Genomic DNA, 24,801 nt, shown 5'->3' with positions numbered 1-24,801 from the left:
CAACCACAAGAAGAAATGGCCCGCGTGTGCACGCTGCTCTGCGCAAGTCTGCGCCGTCATAGCAGACTTGGCAGAGCGCGGCCCAAACCACACGCTATGTGAAAGCCGCATCACAATGTATAATCTTTGTTCGGAGGGGGGGCCACAGCGGGGTCCAGACTCGGGGGCACTGGCCCCTGCTGTCTCCTCCCCAGAACCGCCAGTGGTACTCACTTTCAAGGCTCAGACTTATGTAAGGATCATGTGAATTTCTCCTCTGACCTCTGCCCTGCTGCTGTCAGTGTCAACTCACATGAATTCCCACGCTCTGCAATTGGTGTATTCTCTCTCACACTTTAAAATTACAACAGTTCTCGCACATTTACTTCATCATAAATTCAATGGCAAAGATGTACTGTAATATCAGAACTTTTGTGTGTCTTAATTATTTATTTAAAAGAATGAAACAGGTATACAACTAATTATCAGATTTTATTTCTCATTAGATATGGCTAATAATGGTATTCATGTGCATGCACTGGACTCTGGACTGGACTGGACTGGACTGGAGTTTTTTTGCCTTTGCCATCAGGAGGTCATGACAGTGTGGATACCTGACAGAAAATCACACTGAATCCACATTTTTGCCAAGATTTGGGCTTTTAAAGGCTGTGGTCTTAAACTTTTGATCAGCTGATGAACAGCCTATTTCAGTTTGTTTGCAATAAATTGCTTACTCAAATTTTTTTTTTTGTTTTTTTTTTTTGTCTCACTCCAATTTCTTCTTTTTGCATTTTGAAGCTCTACTTAGAATCTTCTTAAGATCCAACAGTGCAAAATGTAAATTCTTGCAATTTCTCAACTGGCCTTAAGATTTTGATCAGGAGTGTACTGACAAGCATAATTAGCTTAAAAGAGTAACTTGGACTAACAGCCAGCTGTGAAGAGCAGCAGGAGCTCCAGGCTTCATCTATTTTTGTAAGCTTGTCTTACTTTACTTGTCTCCACTGTTTGGCTGTGCGCTGGATGCCCTGTTCTCATTAATGCAGTTCATTTTTTGAAAAAAAAAAAAAAAATGTTTTCATGTCTGACCACTGGTCTAAAATAGTTTATTGCAGATCTAGTGGTAGAAGCAACTAAATACATTTCCTCATGTCACTGTTTATTGTACTTTTTCTGGAGTATTTTTTTAAGCCAGTAAATTAACTTTTACTTCAGCACGTTTTGCTGAGTTTTGTCCTTCACTACATTTTATATTAGATCCATTGCAGAGAACAAATGATCAGTGACAGACTGTGGAACCTTTGACAGTCTCAAGGTCAGCAAATATGAGAAGAGGAACCCGACTTTGTTGGTTCTAGTTTTTGCCACTCCTTAATAAAAGCTGCACCATGAACAACTGCAGCGAGGTCCGTTGAGACTGAACCGGCAAAAACTGTAGAATAAGTGTGGACACTGAGAACCATGTAGACTCAAGCATCACATGATGTGCTTATTCCCCATGTGTCAGTTGAGTCTACAGGATCCTCACCTCAGTTGAGTGTAATGCCCCTTTAAAAGCATGTAGTTTGCAGTGTGTTCTCTCCTCCTTTTCTAACTGCATGGAAAAGATCCCAGCTAACACAGTTACTGTTTGGAAAAAGGAGCTCAGTCACTTTTACTGCCAGGACATTTGAAATGAGACACTTTGGACTTTGACTGCAGGACATTTTTACTGCACTACTTCTACTTCTACTGCAGTCACATACCAGCAGAGGAACAGTACTTCTACTTCTACTGCAGTCACATACCAGCAGAGGAATAGTACTTCTACTTCTACTGCAGTCACATACCAGCAGAGGAACAGTACTTCTACTTCTACTGCAGTCACATACCAGCAGAGGAACAGTACTTCTACTTCTACTGCAGTCACATACCAGCAGAGGAACAGTACTTCTACTTCTGCTGCAGTCAAATATCAGCAGAGGAACAGTACTTGTACTTGAGGAGCAGTTTGTAGTTACTCTTTCCACCACTGATATCAGTCTCTGACATTTGACATTTCTGCTTTATTTGACAGTCACAGTAGAGAGAGACAGGAAAGGCAGGGCAGAGAGAGTGGATGACATGCAGAAAATGGACTGAGGTCGGATTTGAACCCAGGATGCTGTGATCAGGACTCTTAACAGGTGGTATGTGCTCTACCAAGTGAGCTACCGGGCTGGGGCGCCCCAGCCTCTGACACTTTTTACAGAGTTTTTCTCCAGCAAGCAGCAGACAGCTCTCCCCTGCTCTGCCTGCAGGAGAAAGGCCACCTCCTCTGGCTGGTATAGCCGCCGTGAGGAGACCATTTTGCTGTCCTGTCCCACTCGCTGCCCTGGGACAGTAGCGGCACTCGAGTAACCAGTGGGCCTATGCCAGTCAATTTCATTTGTATAGCCCAATATCACAAATGATGTTGTTAAACTGTGCACAGGAGGCATTCAAGATCGATACTTTATTCTCCCCAATAGTTTTCATTGTTTATATGCAAACTGGATGGCAGAGCATGTATATGTTTTCTTTGTGTTTCATCAAGGTGCTTCATCAGTTCGTACGCATCGGATCCGATGTGTACGAACTGATGAAGCACCTTGGATAAGAGGCGAAACGCGAAACTAAGACAAATACAAGTCCAGTTGCCTACGATTCAGTTTGCCCAAAGAGAACGATGACCTGGATAAATGAGAATATCCATAGACAAGCATGTATAAGATATATAACAATATAAGAAAAAATGTAATGAAGTCAGTTCAACAAAGAATTTGTACATCAAATTTGTACATCATTCAAAAGGAGGAGTAGAATCATACGGTGATTATTTATTATGATTAGTATTGTTATTATTGTTCACAGAATGTTTTTATTCAATGACAGTGTACAGGGAAACTATTAAGACCAACTGATTTTAAGTGCAGCATGAGTATTCACAGATCAAACGGGATTCAGTGCCATGTTGTTTACAGTATGTCTTCATTTACACCAAGTTCTCTCACCACCAATTGCCCATTTAAGATAAGAAATTCCTGAGATCCTTAACATACATTTCTAAAAATGCATAAGTGCTATTGCTAGGAGCAAAATGATTTCATTTTTTCCCACAGCAAATTAAAAAAAAAAAAAGGAATCTTTGTTTTTCCTTCATGTATATGTGCGAAAGTTTCATAAGCATTTAAACACAAAAAACAGATGCTGATCCAGCATCACTGAGCTGATGTTCGAATATCTCATTTTAATAATTATAAATATAGCTTTCTTGTATTTTTCAAATCATTTACCTTTGCTCATATTATGCTAATTTCCTCATGATTTTATTTTATTCATGTATATGCTGTTCTTTTTTTAAATGTTGCGGTAATTTGCTTAATCACCATTTCCCCCATGTTTCTGAAAGAAACAAAATGAATTTGTTCAAGTTTCAAAGTGTTACAAATGTAATAAATAAGGGTGTAAAACCAAATCATAAAAAAATCCACAATACAGTCCACAATACAGCCTACAAAGTGCAGTGTTACATACACATCCACTGTATGAGAGCCATACAGCCACACACTTAGCTGAAGACTTACACTTTTATCTTTGAAAGACTATTTGTTTATCCCAAATCTTGGAATGAAAAAAGTTATTTTGCAATTTTTTCTGTATTTTGTCTTTGCAAAATACAGAGAACATTACAAATAGTTACAATAGGGTTTCCCCTGATGTACAAAACAAATCAAACCAAAATCGAGACCCAAAATACGCAATACAAACTGAACGGCTGGTTAATTGTTACACCCCCAGTAACAAGTATCACTTTATCTGCACAAAATTAGCATAAAACATGTGAGGGGTGATCAACACCAGATATGTAACAATTACTTTGTCAGTGCTTTATGTCGTGATGCCAGCTCAATACAGGCACAGCATCTCTGTGATACACAATACCTAACAGCAGGATAAAAATGGCACAATTCAGTGAGGAAAGGGAAATAGAGTATGAGAATATAACTAGGAATAAAAAAGTAGAAAATGATCAAAAAACAGTAGACTACAAGTAAATCTGTTATATAAACTGCCAGCAATTTCCAACCCTAGTGGACTGTAAAAGTGTGGCAAACAAAATTGCACATGAAATTATTAAAATAGAGACATGAGTGATACAAAAGCACAAGGCCAGAGAGGATTGCAGGATGACAAAGCTAGCTGAATAGGCTTCTAAATGCCTGTCATTATGGCACAGCATTCGTTTTTTTCTTTGATACGGCTCTGCGATGTGACACTGAGTCACTGTCAGCCTGTGGATAGTCCTTCTTACAATCTATTAATCCAGCAGTGCATTTATTTGTAATGCTTGTCTAATTCAAGTCAAATGCTACTGATATCTAATTATGTAAAAAATATTTTGTAGTAAAGCTTGTTTCAAAAGGTCCTTTGGACCCTCTGGAAGGCAGGATTTTTATCCTCCTTTACTAAAACATTCCCTGAACATAACCTGCTGCAGAGCAAGCTGTCTTTGTTTAATGCCCCTTTAAAAGTATAGTTCACCTATTTTGAGAAATGGGATATTATTTCACTCCCCCCCAGCTGTTCTGTAGGACAGTAGTGGTGCTCTCTTCCTCTCATTGTTACTGAGTGCTGGATACTGGCTGGATGCTCCAAATGCTAACTGTTAGCCTCCTGCCACAGAGGTGGACTTCCCCCCAGCTAACATTTTGAAAAAAAAAAAAAAAAAAAAAAAAAAAAAAAAAAACACCTTAATCCATTCAGGTTATTTAATAAACAAAGTTTGACAATGTGTAGCAGAAGTTTAACAATCCAAAATGGTGTAAAAATTACCATAAAATATTGCGTGTGATAGAGGGGGAGCAGAGGAAAAGAAGAGGCTAGCTGCAACATTACTTGTCAGTTATCTTCCAGCACTGAAGAGTCATAACCACTAGAGGGGGGAGTGAAATAATGTCACATTTTACAGAATGGGTGACCCATCCTTTTAATCAAATTTCTGTGTATGCAGCACTTTTTGCATCCAACTATCACAATCTAACTTTGGCATATCCTAAGAGATTGCTCTGAGGTATTGGAAGACAGAGTCCCTATTTCTCAAAGCACAGGAGGAGGTATATGGAGGTGATGAACAAGAGAAGCAAGAAGGGAGAGTGAAGAAGAGGAGAAGTGCCATTTTCAGTGGTGGGGGTGGGGGCGGCCGTGGTCATTGTGCTGTTTGTGCTTGTGACGTTGGTGGCTGGAGATAAGAAGGGTCCAATTGTGCTTCGAAGGAACTCCTGGTAGGCGCTCATTTTGGTGAAAACCATTGGTGAGCCATTTCTTGTTCGTGTTTGATTATTGTCACTGCCTGTGACTGTTAAGACCGCCGCCTGGATCCAGGAACCATCCAGCTTAGACATCAGAGGACCTCCAGCATCGCCCTAAGTAAACAGACAGGGTTTGTATGTTTTCATGGACAAGATTTTAGAATTCTGAAATCATTTTTCCTACTCTTTATCTAGCCATTGTTTTCAATTCATTCCACTATGATATTAAAACGAATTTTCAGAGACTTTGAACATTCTTGACACCAGTATTCTGTCACCGTGTGAAAGTCCTCCAGGAAAACATTTGCTTTACAGAGCCAGTTATCAGTTCTCTGATTTATGACTGATGACAACTTTGGGGCTGTTCACACTGCACTTTGCTGTTCCTTTTCAAACTTGAGTTCCTTAGCCCTAGGCTAAATAAGTGCTGGGCTATCTGTAGCACAGGGCATAGGTTAGCCTTGATTCACACTATCACTTATTAACCCAGGGCTAACTGGGTACTTGGGGTTTACTGGGGTGGGTTGTCCTTAGAACACGTGAAAGCACAGTTTTAGTGAGAAAGCTTTCTTTGTGCAGTGAAAATGGCCTACACTGGCATGTTTCTGGCACATTCCAAAGTGGACTAACCTTGACTTTAGCCTGGGGCTTGCTGGCTCTGCTATAGAATAGGGTTAGCCCCAAGTTATCCCCAACAAGTAGGGGTCAAGGTCTCTAATGTGAATCATGGTTAGAATCAAGGTTAGAACAGCAGCAATACAATCCTTAGAAAAGCAACAGATTGTTTGTTGTTCAATCAAAACTGTGCTAAGGACATTAACCCTGGGCTTTGATTTTCAAGGATGAATCCTTAATCCAGGGCTAAGGCAAGGGTTGTTAGGCATGGGTTAGTAAGTATTAGTGTGAATTGAGGCTAACCTAAGCCCTGGGCTTAGGCTTGAATAATTAGTTCAAGGCTCAGTTAACCTAGGGCTAAGGAGGCCTAGGGCACAAATATGAAAAGGGCTTATGGTTAGCTGCAGAAGTAGAATAGGTGGGTGTCTCAACAAAAAAAAATCTGATGTACAAATGGAGGGATTTTGATTAAATGCCAATAAGAATCTAAAGATAAAAATCTTTAGTGCCATGATTTGCAAAATGGTTTGTTGCCATGTAAAATATGGAGACATTGTAGTAAATGGGCCAAACATTCAAAATCTTCAGTGGGGTCCTTTAAATATTTAATAAAATTGTTTCCAACCATTTCAGCACCACCTCAAAGAACAACCACCTGTAGTCTGAAAGTTCTTTTTGCTATCATAACAGTACCACTATGAAGAATTGTTTTCAGTTCCAGTTGGCACCTTCGATTTTCTTGTAAGAAACTAGAATTTACTGTGTTTTCAATCTAGCTTTTCTCTTCTCTCTTCATTGGAGTAATGAATGTACTTTCCTCAAAGAACTGATTTTTTGCTCTTTGAGGCACCAGAAAAGGTTGTCCTATGGCATTACTTTGACCTATGGTACATTTTTGGCCCCAGATGGCACCCTTATTTTTCCTGTGTGTAGTGTACTTTAAAGTAAACCTGTATTAGATAGTGCACATTAAACATCAAGAGATTTATAGACTGTATTTAAAATATTGTCATACTTCTTAAAGCCTAAGATTTTTTAATTTAAGATTTTCTGAGGTGTAATTCCTACCTGCTGCAGAGTTAGAGTTCCTGTACAAATGCTGTCATTTGATGTGGCATTCCCACAATCCACCACTGTGGTCTGGCGCTCCTGCAGAACTTGTTCCACTGGGGTCAGAAGGAAACAAGAGGAAAGTGAATGAAAGTGGGATGCCTTAATCAGAACCACACATATTCATAAACGTGCAAAAATGTCATCAACCAAAGTCTTGGTGTCAAAACCATTTTCCATTTTGACAATAGTCCAAATTCAACAAGGTATGAAAAATCTATGCTATACTTGGGTTTCAGATTTTCCTTTAGATTGAGTTTTAGTGAAGCACATCATGGAGCAGAGCAGAAATGTTCTCATTGGTTGAGTTGAACATCAGTCAAAGCATCACAGTTTTTCTGGCAAACCACTCTTAGCAACTTGGTCATTGCAAACATCAAGGCTCCGACATTGCACTTGAAGTCAGGATTAGTCACTAAATTTGACAAGTTTTCAGATCTCCAAGTAACTTCATCTCTCAAAAGTAGCCCTGGTTGTGGACTCACCCCCTCCTTGTTCTGTGCTCCAGCCAGAGGCCCAGCATGCAGAGCCAACACTGAAGGTTAGTCCAGTATCTAGACAGATTGGCTGGATGTAGTCCGTCAGGCTAGGTCGGGTTGCCAGACGCAGGACAGCCACATTGTTAGTGGTCAGGTTGCTCAGAGTGATGTTTGTGACATTAAGTGTCACTTCGAAGGGGTTTGATCCGTTTTGCTTCAGGCGACCCAAGATCACAGTCCATTCAGAGGCCATGGTGAAACTGGAAAGACAAGACAGCCTGATTGGCCATATATGTATAAAACCTCACTGAATTTTTGCTTCAACGTGAGTGGAAATAACTTTAAGAAGTAATTAAACATGGAAAATTAGACATGAGTGAACAGCTTTTGGAGTTCAGGGCATCTAGATTTGAAAAAAAAAAGGAGTGCTTGGACCAATGCATGTTGAGAACTGGAATGGAAAAAGACTTGACATCATAGAAAAACTGTAGGTCCAAAATCTTTAGTTGCCCTGCCTGATTTGCAAAATGGTTTGTTGGAATGTAAAATGTGGGTGAATTGTAGTAAATAGGCCAAACATTCAAAATCACTGGTGTGATCCTTTAATAAATCAACCCCCAATGTCTTACTTTGAGAAGCAATCGGCACTGCTTAGCACAAATTCCTCTGCCACCAGAGTCCCACCACACACATGGCTTCCATTCTTCTGGATGCTGGCCATCCACGGCCACACACCTGCATTTTCCACCAAACTCCCCCCACCAATCCGTGAGTTCATAGGAGCACGACCACAGACCACAGCTAAAAGTGAAGGACAATGAAAGGTTTAAAATCTACATCAGTTCCGGCAACTCCTTTTACAAGTTCTGTTAGGTTTATTTCAATATTTCTTTCCTTTTAAAATTTATAAGTGACAATGAATTTCTAGCAATTGCAGCAAGGACAGACAGTAAACTCAGTATGCCTTATAAAGCCACAGTAGCTCACAATTCAGGTGTTTATCTCCTGTTTCTTTGGAAACATTTAAGGAAAAGACCATCATGGTGACTTAACTGCAATGTAATGTACATAATACAGGGCTCTAGGCAGAGGTTTTAAATAAGGTGATAAAGTCTTTTTATTAATATTTATTAATATTCTTGGATGTTCAAATCTTAATTCTAACCTTGATTCACTCTATAGACATTCTCCCTGACGTTTTGGAGGATATCCCTAGAAAATCAGGGATAACCCTGCTCTGGAGTGGGGTTTAGTTAGTGCTGGGCTAAGAATGGAGATATACCACATTCTAAGTTGCAAGTGTGAGTTAGCCCAGGGCAAAGTGTAGTGTGAAAATGGCTTATTTGATACTTTGGTTATCTTTATGTCATAAAATCATCATATACATGAGTGATGTCATGGTCAAGAGATTCTACCACTTAGTTCAATTTCAAGCAGAGAGCAGGGTACTAAACTAAAATCACTGGGTGCAGTGTTTGGTTGGAGTGAAACCCAAAGTCAGCTCTGTCAGTGGTGCAGGTTTACAAATCACAGCTTTGCGTCATAGTAAATAGCATTAAACTTATATTAGTTATGAGAGATGGAGTCTTTTAAAGGGGAAAAGGCCTAAATGAATATTTTTTAACATTATAATTGATTTTTGTTTATACTTATTTTCCTTATGATGGTTGCTGACTGGATGTCAGTTTACCTTCCTTTTGATTTACCTCTTTATTTTTGTGACATACTGACATTTTTTTTTATTAGGGCAAGGGAAACATCTCTTAATAATACATAAAAAATAATAAGCAGGCTTCATATTTCTTTGAGTCTGCTGGGAGGATTTTCATCAGGCATAAATGCCCTTAAAGTCCTTACATTGGTTACCAATTAGGTATCATATTATTTAAAAAAAATTCATAGCAATATAAAAAGCATGACATTGCTTTGCACAAGATTACCTATGTACAATATTTTCAATCATTTTTAAAATTTACTTCATCTATTCATTAGTTTATTTATTTTTATATTTAACTTTGTATTTCTTTTCATCTCTTTTGCACCCTCTTTGAGAAGAGGGGGAGGGAGAGGAGGGAGGGAGAGAAAAAAAATCTTTTGATTTCTGTCTTAATGTTTTTGTTTAATTGGGCCTTGTATTATATTGTGGTTTTCTTTTTTTGATTTTCTGTGGCTGCACCTTTCATTTTTCAACCACTTCCTTTTATGTCCATTATTATACTACTCAATCTGTCAATCTAATGTGCATCATAATGGAAAGATAGAAAGATATATAGGTCAAGTTTTTTGATCAATTGATTCACATATACGTGGTAGAGGAAAAGTCGCTCACGTTGGGGTGCGGGTGTGGTGGTTGGAGGTGGTGGCAGGCCGGGACAGGTGACACTGAGGTCGCTGTCAGTCCCAGTAGATGTAAAGGTAATAAAGCCCGGCTGGTTCCTGCTGATGTGACTGTTGATCCAGGACTGGTACCGAGACACTCTAGCATAGACGCCTGGGAAATTAGGCAGGGCACAACCCTGACCAAAACTCACAATTCCAGTCTGGATCCAGCGATTGTTTTGTTTGCTTACCATCGGGCCACCTGAATCCCCCTGTGGGAAAAGAAAGATTTGATGTGTTAGCAGAACTGGTCTTCTCAAAAGGCAAAGTCCAAGGATGATGTGGGCGTTCAAATGATCACCTGACATGAGTCTTTTCCTCCATCCCGTAACCCTGCACAGATCATGTTGTTTGTGATGGAGTCTACTCCATAGTCACAATTGCACTGTCTGTTCCCCACCACTGGCACTTCCACCTCCTGAAGGTTTTGTGGTGAAGGAAGAGGTTCTGGAGAGAGAGAGATTTACTCTGATGAAAAACACTCATACAAAGATACACTTAGAAAAATGTTTTCAATCACAGGCAGCAGATTACTGGCCAGTTTAACCATATTTGACATGTCAACAAACCATTTTTCAAATCATGTGGTGGTTCTAAAGAGTTCAGAACATATAATCAAAATTTTGGTTAAAACCACCAATTTACAATATTCAGCTTTAGCTGCTAACAAGGTCATGGCCATTTATAAACCACGGAACTGTTAACTAGCTGATTAAAACATGTTTTCCTGGGGACTGTTTTCTGGCAGAGGGAACGTTTCACTCCGCCCCAATTTCAAGTCATCATAACACAACAGTGCTGCCGCTTTTAGGAAAATGAATGTGGACGATGATTTTATTACAGTGATGGAATACTGGTGTGAAAAAAGTTTGAGGTCGCTAAAGTTCATTTTCATATCATCGTGGAATGAAAGGAAATGAAAGCAACAGGTGGCTTATCATACAGAGTGCATACCACCGAAAACTGAGGCTAAGCTGCAGCAGCCTGGGATTGAATCCGGCCCAGAGCCTTTGTTGCCTTCATCCCCCCTCTATGCCCTGTCTTTCCTGTCTCTCTCTACTGTGACTGGCTAGTAAAGCAATAATACCCACCAAAAAAAAATCTTAAAAAAAGGAAAGCCACTACAAGGGGTGCTAAGTATTCTCTTCTCAAAGTATATATTGGGTACATCTGGGTATGCTTGTAACTCTAATAATTGTTTGAGAATATTTGGATATTTGGGAAACTACTAGAAGATTTGGGCTTCATTAGAGTGATTAAGAAATGGACCCAGAAGAAGATCTAGTTATGTTGCCCTAGTTGAAAGAAAAAACAAAACTTTGAATTTTGTGGTGGACAACAAGTTGAAGCGTGGCTCTTGTCATCATGACAGAATGCTTAGCACTGTCTTTATCTTTCACTGAAAAAGAATGGATGCTATCTTCCTGTCTCTCAACCCACTGTGAATGTGGCTGTATTACCTCCTGATCGGATGTGGCCCCAGCCAGTGACCCAGCTATCAGTCCCAGCATGGATGGAGCTGCCTGATTGTGCCAGGCAGACAGGGCCAATGTAGTCGGTGAAATTCACAGGTGAGGCGAGCTTGAGGAGAGCAATATCATTGTCATTGGCGGGGTTGTTGTAGTCGGGATGAAGGATGATCTGTGTTAATGTGCGAGACTCCTCATTGGGGTTGGATCCCTGTTGACTCTGGCGGCCCAGATAAATGATGAAATCGGCTGTGTTGTCGCTGGGGGGTGGTATTGAAAACAGGATGTATTCATTACCAACTCAGTCAAATCCATGTCAGTTCCAAAGATGAGACCAAAGAAAGAAAAAAAAAAAACACTGTGGTTTTCCAGCTTTTCAAATAATGATTTCTACATTTTTGGAGGACATATCTACTACACCCTTTAACAACTAATCAATACAAAATAAATCTGAAGACTATTACATTTCTATATATAAAATCTCTTAAAGGACCCTACCCGTGATTTTTAATGTTTAGCCTTTTTATTACAGTTTCCCCACATTTTACATTGCATCAAACCATTTTGAGAAACAAGGAATACAAATCTCTTGACTTTCAAATTAGAATTTTTGGTTGAAACACCCACCTTATAATGTTCTTGTTCTGTAGCTATAAAAGCCACCACCACTCATAAACAATGGAATTTATAATTGTCTGTTTCCTGGTGGAGAGAGCGTTACACTCCACCCAACTTAAAGTCATCATAACACAACAGTGTGGCTGCATTTAGGAAACTGATCTGTACATATTAGGCTAAACATGGAAAATCACTGGTATCATCCTTTAAATAGTTGTATAGAAAATGAAAGGATCACCATTAAAATTCCACTTTTAAAATATTTTCAGATAAGAAAAGGTTTTCAAAAAACAGTAGCAGTCAAGAACAAGACAAGTCTGAATTAAGGCAGGAGTGAGACTGACAGAAGTCCAAGAAATAACAATATGTAGTCAAGATCAGACTGTACACTGCATCAGTTTCAGCTGTTAAGTGCACACACTGCGCCCTCACCTTGAGAAGCAGTGGGCAGCAGTCAGCACCCACTGACTGTTAATGAGAGATCCTCCACATATGTGACTGTTGAATTCGTGGATGCTGGCCTGCCAGGGCCAGCTCCCTGCAGGAGCGTCCTGCCCTCCAACGATCCTGGTGTTCAGGCGAGGCTGACCACACTCTGAGACAGAGGGAGAAAAACAAGTGGATGTGCAACACTCTCCCCTTCTTTAAGTGCCACTGTGAGGCCTGCAGGCCGGCCACTGCACAGGGCCCGAGCTACAGAGAGGCAGGGGGGGGCTATGTTTTACAAGGTGGCAGACAGATAGATAGATAGATAGATAGATAGATAGATAGATAGATAGATAGATAGATAGATAGATTGATAGATAGATATATAGACAGACAGACAGATAGATTCATGCCACATTCACTTGCACTTAGATGCTGGACTTTCAGTCTTCTTAATTTCCAACCAATGACAACATTTTTTTTCTATTCGATCGCCCAGACTGGTGTGACCAGGCCAGTTCTTGTGGTGGCCACCATGGTGGGTGTTCCTGTGGCACTGCAGTGGCTGATGGTAGAGAGCTGTGGTTGTGCTGGTCAGCTCCACATGTGAATGTGTATGACTGTATGGAATTGCACTTATTTAGAAGAACTAATCCAGCACTAATCTAGAATAAACTTGGATGGATAACTTACAGGAAGAGTGAGTAGGATTTGTCAGTTGCGGTTTGGAAACACAGCATTCAAAGCTGGCCCCACCTCTCTGGTTAAGCTAACCACCAGCAACGGAATAGACACTGTCACTGTCCTGGGAAAAAAAATGATCCCACTGGCACCTCTCTGTCCTACAGAAACCAGGCTGACAGCGTGTTGCTCTTCATCTTCATCCTCTTCCTCAGTGCTTGCTAGCGTGTGAAAGCCAACCCCAGATTCACTCTTGTTGTGGAACAAACTTTGTCCGGTTGACGCTTCACCATGCTTGATTTTTTTTTTTTGCACGTCAGCAATTTGCATAGCTTCCTATTGGATGTTGTGCTGTCCTTCTGGCACTGTGCACTGTGATTGGCTGGATTATTTTTTTTATCAGTCTATAATTTTGTCTGTTTGTTTGTTGGTTTTTTGCAAATCCTACTCATTCTTCCTTCAGTAGTAGACTAATAATAGACCACAGCTGAAGCTGCCCCCTACTGGTACACTCACAGATGCACAGTGTGTTGAAAAAAGAAAACGGAAAGAGGAAAGCAAATGGGAAACCAATGCTTGTCGTTTTGCTGTCCAGCAGTAATAACACTATTTTACAGAACGTCTCAGTCATCTGTAAACAAACTAAGCTATCTTAACTAACTTGCTTGCCAGCAGCTATGTTTGTTTGCCAGCTAAAATGCTGACATGCTGACATTTTAGAGATTTAGACAGAGATATTTTAGAGTGGTTGTCAGAAAACACGCCTTATCATTTATCAGTGTTTCTGTCACTTGAAACGTGCAGAGCGTTTGAATCTTTTGTCAGCAATCTTGCCATCTAGCGTAGTGTTCATGTGGCAGCGAGGCTAGGCTGACCACATTTTTGGGAACAAATCTGGAGATGTGTGTGATTTGCTGACAAACGTGAAATACAATACACACTGTAGGATCCAACAGAGCTTATGTGCCCTTTTCCTCTTAGACGCTGCTGAAAGCCCTTCATAGCTTCTAAACACAAGAATTCAGAGGTTGATCCAGCATCACTGACCTGACATTTAAATATATTATTTTAATAATTATAAATATTGTTTTCTTGTGCATTTTTAAACTTTTTTTTTTTTGGTCTTTGTGTTTTTTGTTGTTGTTGTTTTTTTTTTTTTTTTTTGCTAATGTTCTACTAATTTTTTCCTCCTTTCCTAAATTCCTTCTTAATACAAATAATTAGCATAAGAGTATAAGGACTACCATGCCAAGTGTTACCTCTCTGTTAACAAAGGTCAAATCAAATGTTTTTTTCTTTTTTTTTTTTCTTTTTTTTAAAAATTTCATTCAGTAATGCTCATAGCCGACAGATTGTCTGTCTCATGAATGGAAATCACTTCAAGAGGAAAACCTCAGTGTGTGTTGATGGAGCTAGAGTTTATAGATCCGGTGATTACAGCACGTCTGTCAGTAATGTTAGAAAACACGGGCATGCCAATGCAACATGGCACGGTGGTGGCCTCACGTTTTATTACACCAACGGCAGTCCAGTTTTATTATCAAGCAGTTGTTAAAAGATTAAGTCCTGATGGTGTTTGGAATGTGACACCTCTTTCTCAACGCTCTTCTGAAATGCAAACATTGGGCAACCAGAAGTGGGCGGGAAGCAAATACGGAAAAAATGCCAATAGAAACTTTGACTTACCATCTAACTGTGAGTGAGACCCTGAAAAACAGAAAACAAACAGCAGTTAAACAGACAGGTTCAGATCATTCTGTCAAGTACACACACAATGAGGGGGGGTGCTGGTGGCTGCAGTGTGCTGTTCAGTTTGGAATGGAAGGCTGAACTGTGCTTGTCAACACAATAGTGGTATATCCTGTGTTGAGAAGATACAGCACAAGGTATGCTGACTAACACAGGACAATGATGTGCTGAAAAGCAGACATCACATCTTTTCAGGACCTTTATACCCTTGATACCCTTTATATCCTCAACTTCCAGACTACAAGATGCAAGCAAGTCTGCTTCACTCTTTGACTGCTTCTCTGGGTGCCTGTTGTGTGTCAGGAATTTTATGTAAGTGGAACTAGTAAAAGGATACAATGTAATTTGCTGTCCTATTGTCCTAAAATGAAATCTCCTTTAAGGATAATAAGGGTACTGACCTTAAATGACCTGAACTTGACGTATGATGGTTATATTGTGTGTTCAAGGATATAAAATGTCACCACAGAGGCTTAGAGTCTTGACTAATGTGCTATTATCAGAGCTGTCTGCTGATTAAGCAACAAAGCATCTGTCATTTCATACAACTGGTTTTACTGCCTTGTCTAAGTGAGGTAATCACATGTTTTCACACAACATCAGCCTTGAATACCCGCGTTGTTCACAGTTGGTCTTTCAAGCCAAACAGGAAATATGTTCCCCGTGAAAATGCCAAGTTTCCACAGTGGTTGTTATCAGTGCTGAAATGCAAAGTCATAGTGAAGCAGGAAGGCGGAATCTGCCTTTACTTTGTCACCTTTAATTTGTCAATTCTAATTTTTCCAGTTCGAAAAACCACAGTTTCAACTCTGTGCTCCCATCCTTTTGTTTGTAATTGCATGGAGAAGATCACTTGTAACACTGAAAGTAATTCATCTGTGTGAAGATTTTAAATGCAGAATATCAACATTTTTAGCAAAGTAGCAGCACTACTTGGATAGGAAGCAGTCTTTCCACCTCTGTTGAAAAGTAGCACCAGTTCCACATGTTGTCTCACAGAGGACAGGAGATGTGACAAAACAGCACAGCCTTTTCCAGAGTGCAAGCTCACTGAGGCAGTTTCCATCCACAGCCACCCTGACACACTGTGTCCTGGCCCCCACCATCTGTAATAATGACAGTCCATACTGTGTTCTTCTACAGTGGCACTGAGATAATCTAAAGCAACAAACTGACCCTCAGGGAGCGATCACATAACTGAGCCTGTTTTCACCAGATTCAGCTGTTTCAGCGTACAACAGTAACAAACAACAAGTAAGGTTTGAACAAAGTCGACTGGACTTGATAGTAGGATTTCAGAAGACGTTTCGCTTCTCCTCCAAGAAGCTTCTTCCGTTCTGGCTGACTGGCAGGGAATCCCCGGTTGTTACATGTATATCATGACCTGGATGACTGAGAATCTCCACCGACATTTTAACAAACACTGTGTGCTAAGGTTTTTGAAACATTTTGACAGAAATCACTGCAGTTACTTTGAATAGTTCCCAAAAACTATAGTGTAGTATAGTACAGTTGTCCCTCGCTATAACGCGGTTTACCTTTCGCGGCCTTGCAGTTTCGCGGATTTTTTTTTAGTGCAATTTTGCATGCTTTTTTTTTTTTTTTTTTTTTTTTTTTAACAGCGCATTGTGTTCTGCGTCCTGATTGGCTAAGGGACTGTAGACCATTGTCAATCAATCTCCTCCGTGCCGTGTCTCCTGTACAGTACAGAATGCGTTCATTCTATAATACTGGACTTCTTTTTCTACGAAGGTTTGAACTTTGAGAGTTTAAACAAGAGAGAAAAGTGAGAAAATGTTAATGCCTGTCTGAGAAAAGTGTATAAAGTGTGTAGTGAGGGCTTTTACAGCCTTAAAACATCTAGAATAATTGTAAAAAATAAAGCTGACTACTTTGCGGATTTCGCCTATTGCGGGTTACTTTTAGAACGTAACTCCCACGATAAACGAGGGGCCACTGTACAGCATAGTTCACTACACTACACTGTGACACATTATACTATCCTGCACTACACTATACTATTTACACTATACGGTACCATACTACAATACAGTACATGACACAATACTGTACTATGCTACAATACACTATACAATATATACTACACTACTACATTAAATTATACTATACTACTCTGCAATACACCACACAATACTATACTGCACTATAGTTCACTATATTTTGCTGCTAAATGACACTATGCAATGTTATCTTATACTACACTATATTTCTACATCACACTATACTATACCACCCTGCAATACATTATACAATACTATACCATACTAGTACATGACACTATACTATATTACACTATAATAGACTGCACAATACTATAACTATAATAAACTATATTACAGTATAGACTACAGCACTATACAGTACACCCCGGTGTCCTATACTACACTATACTATATTATACTGTATGATACAATACTATACTCCACACTATAATACACTATACTACATTTTAGTAAACTACACTATAATACACTATACAATTCTATGCTATACTACCCTATGCTACTACATTACACTATCATATACTACACTACACTACACAATACTACACTACTTTATATTACAATATGCAATACAACACTATATTTTACTATACTACACTATAATCAGTGTTAAGGAAGTTACTTAAAAAAGATAATTAAGTAAATTACTCATTACTCTCTACAAACTGCAGTCACATTACTTTACTAATTACTCTCTCAAAAGTAAGTAATTACTAATTACTTTGCTTTGCTTTGCTTTCTAAAACCCAAATCAGCCCACATGAGAGGGAGAACAAGACACTGAGTACTGATCAGTTTTGCCTGTTACATCATATCATAAAAAAGTTTATGTCTGGTCCTAGAGCAGCACTCTTGGTATATCTCCACAGAATCAGATTATCATCACAGCTCATCATTCAGCCTTTATAATTAAATAACTTTCTCACTGTTCTCCAGCTATCTGTATGTATGCGTGTGGTGTCTCTTCATTGTCCTATGGTTTTCCTCCAAAAGATCCTGCACATAGAATGGAATATTCTAGTAGGACTGCAGTGCATAGAGCCTCATTACAAAGACAAATGCAAATCTGAGAGTTCAAGTGATTTGTTCAGATGAGTCATCCGTCACCATACTCTGGACATTACTAGCCAGAAAAACAATAGCTGTTGGGGTCCATTCATGTGACTCAGTTAACCAAATGATCTCTGCCACCAGGAAATGTTTGTAAAAATTAAATTCCATGCTACAAGTATTCCGTGTGTGACAAAACACAGAGGTGGAAAAACAAAGAAATAACTAGAAGAGTACACTGAGTGCAAATCTCTGCTAGGCGTATCTCCCCTGTTCCAGACTATGGGCTGTGCGCTGAGCAAAACTCAGGAGAGACTCCTCAGCAGCCATTTGGACTGTCAAACATGTTACAGATTACTAATTAATTACTGCTTGATTCAAATCTGGTACAGAACAGTTAAGAAAATAAACCATAAAACTCACAACCCTGTTGAGTTTAGCTTTTACTTGTTCTCTCTGTATCAGTTTCTCTTTATTACACACATTACACCAGAGGTCTGCAAGCTGTGGCTCACCAGCCATTTCTGCCAGAAGTCATATACTTTCAGTAGAAACTGTATGTCAAAAAGATCACAAATTAAAATAGTAAAATTCAAAATTATTACTAAAACTCTCTCTTTTTCTCTCTCGCTCTCATTCTCTCTCACACACAGACACACACACACACACTCAGCTCAGTCTGTCACAGCACACACACCGGCTTGCCCCGACCCTGTCTCTGTCTCTGTTGACTGTCTTTGTTAGCAGAGTTTTATAAAGTCGCTCAAAAAGCTCAATGCACATCCTGCATTTTTCACTTATGGGACGCCTTGTAATAATTAATAATAATAATTATGGAGGGTCCCAAATTCTTAAAAGAATGCTTTGCAGTCATAGACAGTGCAATGTGGCCACACCCACTTGGTAAAGACACCCATTGGCTGCATAACTTCCTTATAATGAGTAGTAATTACTGAACACATCACGTTAGAAAGACTGACAGGAAGGATCTCATTTAGTCACTGAGTTACTTCCTTAATCCTTTTGAGTGATCTAAATAAATAAACGTCTTGCAATCACAAGGCTGCCACATTTCCCTTGTCAAACATGTGCACATTAGCACACTTCTCTCTGGTGTTCACATGTCCTCTTCACTGCAGGTGTGCTAGTTATGACTGTATATAGATGGGATTCCAGAGGCATTTTAATTTGTTGCCCGCTGGACAAACTCCCAGGTTGTGTAAACCCTGACTCCTGGAGACAACGTGTAGCACCTGACAGCCCAGCTGGAAAATACCTCCAACCTTAACCATCTGTGTCAAGTTGCAGTATACAGTTCATTCAACCTGAAGCAGGGATGGCTCAATCCTCATATTCAGTTCAATTCTGTTTTATCTGTATAGCGTCAAATCATAACAGAAGTTATCTCAAGGTGTTTTACAGAAACCCAACAGATCTTGGCCAAATCCATGGAGCAAAACCTCCTCCAAGAGCAGCACAGGGCGACAGAAGTGGGCATGCTTCTTATAATAATCATATGTTTCCAAAAAAGAAATTATTCACATCTATGAAATTATTCAAAGAGAGCACTCAACACTTGCTTATTTAAATGAACTATGTCAAAAGTCAGCTATAGGTCACTGCCTGTATACGACAGCATATAAGGGCCATTGCAGGGAAAAAATAAAAAATTGCAGAGCCAGAGGAGGGGGATAATATTCCACGAAAAAATTCAGATATTCTCTACGATTAAAGTGGTAAATTTACACAAAAAGGCCCAAAACTTTACAAATTTAAGAGAAAATATTTGGAACATTTGCTTATTTTTTGGTCAAGGAACCACATCACTCTACGCACTGAATCTGGTTCTTGGTCCTTGGTTCCTTGATGAAAAAAAAAAATAGAAAAGAATGTTTTTTTTCATAAATTTCTATTTTTTTTCCTCATAAACTTGTGAGCTTTTTCTCATAAATTTACCACCTCAGAGAATATCCAAGTTTTTTTGTGTAAATTTATGTCTCCAGAATTTTTTTTCTCCCTACAATAGCACTAATATGCCGTTGTAATTCACACATTTATTCATTGTATCTGTTTATAATTTTATGTATTTATTTATATATATTTTCATTTTTCTATCAAGTAACAATTTTCCAGTACAATTTTACACATTTTCATTTAAAAAAAAAAATTTATTTAATTTAATTTAATTTAATTTAATTTAATTTAATTTAGGTCTAATTTTTGAATTTTTTGGTAAATATTTTTAATGTAAAAAATTTTAACTGAATTCATTCATTCATTCATTCATCTTCTAAACCGCTTATCCTCACTAGGGTCGTGGGGGTGCTGGAGCCAATCCCAGCACACATAGGGCAAAGGCATTTAACTGAATTTTACTTTTTTTCCCTGTGCTTTAGTTTCTTGATAATTTTCAGGTCATTTCTTGCAAATGTGCTCATGGCCTTTGTCCCTTTGTTTCTGACAGAAATCAAGTGAATTTGTTCCGTTTTCAAAGGACTAAATAGTTCAACCCTTGACAGCATTTCATCACTCACCACAAGAATTTAGCCTAAATACATGTATAGGGTTCACTGCTTGTGAATTCTGGGGCCATGTTCCTTAGCCTGGAACAGCATCTAGCCCTCGACAAGAAAATTCTCATCAAGGGTTGGTGCATGTGCCATGGAGAGCCGACAGTCTGCAAGTTTTCACTCCAACCAAAAACTTCACCAGCTGATTTCACTGATCAGTTCTCCTCTCTGCTTGAAAGTAATCAGTGAAATTACCTGGTGGAGTTTTTGGTTGGAATGAAAACCTGCAGCCTCTCAGCCCTCCATGGCACATGGTTGCCAACCCCTGGGTTAGATGCTTGGGAATGCCTGAGGCATTTAAACAAACATTTAAACTCAAGAAATCTGACCTAGCATCACTGATCTGACATTTAAATACATCAGTGTAATAATTCTAAATACAGATTTCTTGTAGTTTTCAAAATATATTGTAATTTTTGGCTGATTGTCTTGGAATTTTGCCTTTTTTTAAAATGCTAATTTGAAAATCGCTTTCCCCCATGTTTTTAAAAGAAATTAAGTGAAAATTAGAATTGTCTATCTGAACTTGACTCAACTCTATATGCAATAAGCACAGTGACTTTGATCTCAGCACACCTAGCGGTTCCTCACAGACTGAGCTGTGTAGTGATGGAAAGGCGATGGAGGAGCCACTTACCTCGTGTCAGTAAAATCAGCAGCGTTGCCACACTGAGCAGCTTGTACACAGCCATCACTACAGATCCATGTCCAACTCAAAGCCAGTCTGCTTTAAATAAACGTCTCCTCTCCGCCTCCCAACTCTGTCAAACAAACACACCTCTTTGTGTTGTCGACAAAGTGTCACCTGCGGCAGGCACGCCCAGTCACCTGTTCCACTTCATACCACACAAGCCAGCGTCTTGCCAACCACTGCAGGAATTCAGACCATATTTGATTTTCCTTTGCACCTTTTAGATCCATATGAGGAAACAACAGTGCCATCTGGAACCAAAAATAGTTCTTCAGAGTAATGCCATGTAGGAGAACCTTTTCTGGCTCCACAGAAAACCTTTTAGATCATTTTCTAAATGGAAAAAATAAATGGAAACAGCAGATTCTCATTTCTTAAAGAAAAATAAAGGTATCAACTGGAACTGAAAATTCTTCTTCAGAGTGATGCCATAAGTGAACCATTTTGAGGTTCCACAAACAACATTTCAGACCCATCCCACAGTTCTTAAACCCCCTCCTTAAACGGTTCGAAGGCGCCTCAAAGATAATAAAAACATAAAATCATTTCTCTGAGCAATGAACCTTAGTGACTTCAGTGAAAAGAGAAGAGAAATTGAAACAGCAGTTAATTTGTAAAATAAAAGTACCAACTGGAACTGAAAATGGTTCTTCATAGTGGTGATATGTAGTAAAGCCATTTCTGATTTTTTTAGACCTTACAAAAAACAAACAAAAACAAAAACCAAAGGTGCTTGAAAAACCCATCCAAAATGTTCTTTGAAGGTTGTGTTGAAAAGGTTCTCAACCAAAAAAAAAAACCTTTGAAAACAGCTTTTGGTGGTTCGACGAACAACCCTTTTCAAATGTTTTGTTTTTGTTTTTTTCAAATGAGGAAATGTCCACTGAATAAAGTGCCTCTTTCCTGGTTAACTGTTCTTCATGGAACCACACAGTCTTAAAAAAAACCCCATTTAGAACCACTATTTTTTCTGTGTTGGCCTTGTAATTTAATTAAATTGTAAGGCAAAATGCCATACGTAATCATCACAGTCAGTTCCTGAACACTGAAGGGGACAGGCCGGTCTAACAAGGCATCATGTGGTGGAGTCACAGAATGGGTAAATATTAGGTGCTGGCACAAAAGAAACAATACCAGTGCAAACTCAGTTAGGATCCTTGGTTGTGTTGGACACACAAACGACCAGTAGTATTATGGGTGAAAAAATCAGAGTTTGGAGGTGGGTCAATCAATGTGACTTTCTCTGAGTCAACCCATGCTCCAATCTACTTGGAGATCAAGCCCTTAGTCAGCCAGTGTTTGGCCACTGGTGAGCATCTTTGGCCCTACTTTTTGCAGTGTGTCCTGCACCGCTGGCGCTAGTTAGACCTTTGACCGTGGCTTCTCAGCTGATTGAGGATGTTGACTCAGCAGCAGAGCCCACTGGTGAGAGTGATCACTCTGATTGGCTGTTCAGCTTAGCTAATCAGTCCTCAAGAAGATTAACAGAAGTGACAAAAGCAAGCAAACAACAAAGTCAAGATGGATCCTCTTATTTTTCATCTGCATCTTATTGGAACTATCTAATATCTGAATATTGTGTTAATAACACAGCCATCTGGAATGAAGAAACTGAAGGCCAACTGATCAACATGATTCAGGAGAGGCCAGCCCTACCAACTAAGTGGTGAAAGCAGAACTCTGGTGTGAGGTTGAAAATAAATTTGTTCATGTTGTTATCAGGTCAGATCTTTTTAGCCATTGAAGTTTTCTGCAGAAACTGTTCAGAACTGTCTGTTATTGTTTGCAAGCGCACAGTCATTTGTTCTTTCTGTTAAACTAGCCAGACTTACTTTGGTTAGTCTGACTGATTTTCAGTTGTTTTGGTTCCATAATGGAAATTTCAACATAGTTCAAGCTCGGTTACTATGGCAACTTATGCTGGGAACTATGTTGAATAGGTTCACCTAACTAGGGTGGCTCTATGTTAATTAAGATAACAAAACCATCTTTCAGTGTAGGAGGAACATTCACGCTTGACCCTTTGTGACCCTAAAAATCACCTTTCACTCCTAGAGTCAAGTGTCTCCACCAACACTAAAGACAGTCGTCACAACAGGGAGGAGCACCAATGAGTAAGTTTACATGCACACCATATTCCTGTATTATTCAGAATATCCGCAATATTCCGGTTGCGCACGAGTCATGTAAACACTCACCGAACCTGATTAAGGTCATATTCCGGTTGGAGAGAATTCCGAATAAGATACAGAAGACTTCTTCTTCTGTATTTCCGGCAGACCAGATGCCTATAGACGTACTGCTGCCCCCCCGCAGCTGAGTGTCGCATTACGGAAGAGAGTAGAATACACCGAAACATGGGAACATGCCAAGTAACATGTAAACGGAATATTCCAGTTGCCGCAGCGCAGTTACCTTAACCGGAATATTGACCCGAACCGGAATATGGTGTGCATGTAAACGTAGTCAATGATCCAGTGGTGTCAACGATCTGGAGAGCGTCCCCACAGAGGTCAAATAGCTGGGACTCCCCATCACTCTATTAGAACTGAAGAAGCGTATGTGTGTATATATATATATATATATATATATATATCATTATACATATAGTATGAGCAAAGGTTCAAAGGTGAAAGGTCTATAGATATCCTATATATATATTTAAGTATATTTTATTTTTTATTACTTATTACTTATTTTATAGGGTTTTTTCTCTTTCTTATATTCCTTGTATTTATCCACTGTATTTATTTTGTTTAATTTTATTTTTTCTAAAGATATACATTTCTTCTAGAGTTGAGAGGTATATTTGGGGTAGCCTACATTTGTTCCTGTGCAATGTTTGGACAGCCTGCTGCTGGAACACAAGAATTTCCATCAATAAAGTACAGCCATCCATCCATCCATCATGAGGCACTTAAAGAGATGAGCTGTGTACGTATTTGAGGCTCGTCACTGTTTCCATTGTTAAACAACACAATTCTGTCTGTGCATGGGAATTCCATAGGAGAAACAGGTTTCTCCTATGGACGGCTGCATTGAACCAAAGACCGAGGTGTGTCAAACTTAATTGGCCTCATTCACCTTCTGGTCAGCTGCTTGGGCATTAACTTGTCAAAATGCCCCAGTCATTCAAGCTAACCATATGTGATGTTGTTTGTGGTTTAAACCTGTGAAATGGAGTTCATTTTAAAGGGAGGCTGTCATCAAGCAACACCCACTACCACTATCATGTTGCACAGGGTAAAGCTTTGTGGCTTATTCCTTTACCTACTGCATCTATTAATGTCAACTTTTCCACAAATGGAATGGTTTTCTCAACCATGAGACTCTGAGGACGATGATGTATTTTTGGATTGTTTCACTGCGCATAAACAGGACCTACCTGTTTGTAGCTGGACATTCAGATTATGTTTAAGGAACACGGAAGTGTGGTGAGACAGGCAGAGAAATACCAGCATGTACACTTGCACAAGTGTCGAGTCATGTTGATGGGGCACAAATCGTTTTCAAAACACAAACTGGAGTGGAAGGGCAGCATTCCATTGTTGAAAACGTGCATTAAGCTTCCTAATCCCTGCTTACATGGCCTTTATGCATTTGAAATGCCCAGCCTTATCAACCAATGCCTACACAGCTCTTATGCAAC

At 39.4% G+C, this 24,801-nt stretch overlaps 1 protein-coding gene and 1 long non-coding RNA gene across 2 annotated transcripts; one reads left to right on the top strand and one right to left on the bottom strand.

Annotated features, from left to right (window-relative positions):
- Positions 1–4,932: 4,932 nt before the first annotated feature.
- LOC115364472 (serine protease 27) lies at positions 4,933–21,178 on the bottom strand. The gene is made up of 10 exons (XM_030059059.1): positions 21,099–21,178; positions 14,755–14,775; positions 12,394–12,556; positions 11,335–11,603; positions 10,176–10,321; positions 9,825–10,086; positions 8,125–8,296; positions 7,502–7,755; positions 6,975–7,072; positions 4,933–5,405 (listed from the first exon to the last, which is right to left on the bottom strand). The coding sequence occupies exons 1-10, from the start codon at positions 21,151–21,153 to the stop codon at positions 5,073–5,075; spliced, it is 1,773 nt and encodes a 590-aa protein (XP_029914919.1). The 5' UTR covers positions 21,154–21,178; the 3' UTR covers positions 4,933–5,072.
- LOC115364474 (uncharacterized) lies at positions 5,419–6,356 on the top strand. The gene is made up of 2 exons (XR_003928684.1): positions 5,419–5,810; positions 5,843–6,356. It is a non-coding gene; the product is annotated as an uncharacterized LOC115364474 (long non-coding RNA).
- Positions 21,179–24,801: the final 3,623 nt, after the last annotated feature.

Source organism: Myripristis murdjan, chromosome 8, assembly GCF_902150065.1.
Source record: "Myripristis murdjan chromosome 8, fMyrMur1.1, whole genome shotgun sequence".
Taxonomy (NCBI): domain Eukaryota; kingdom Metazoa; phylum Chordata; class Actinopteri; order Holocentriformes; family Holocentridae; genus Myripristis; species Myripristis murdjan.
This window is presented reverse-complemented; position numbering and strand designations above follow the sequence as displayed.

Coding starts and splice junctions, on each gene's coding strand:
- LOC115364472 (XM_030059059.1), bottom strand. CDS start 21,153: ATGGCTGTGTACAAGCTGCTCAGTGTGGCAACGCTGCTGATTTTACTG. Junction 12,557..14,754: donor GTCTCACTCACAGTTAGATG/GTAAGTCAAAGT, acceptor CCTCTGTCTCAG/AGTGTGGTCAGCCTCGCCTG. Junction 5,406..6,974: donor GAACTCTAACTCTGCAGCAG/GTAGGAATTACA, acceptor CTGTTTACTTAG/GGCGATGCTGGAGGTCCTCT.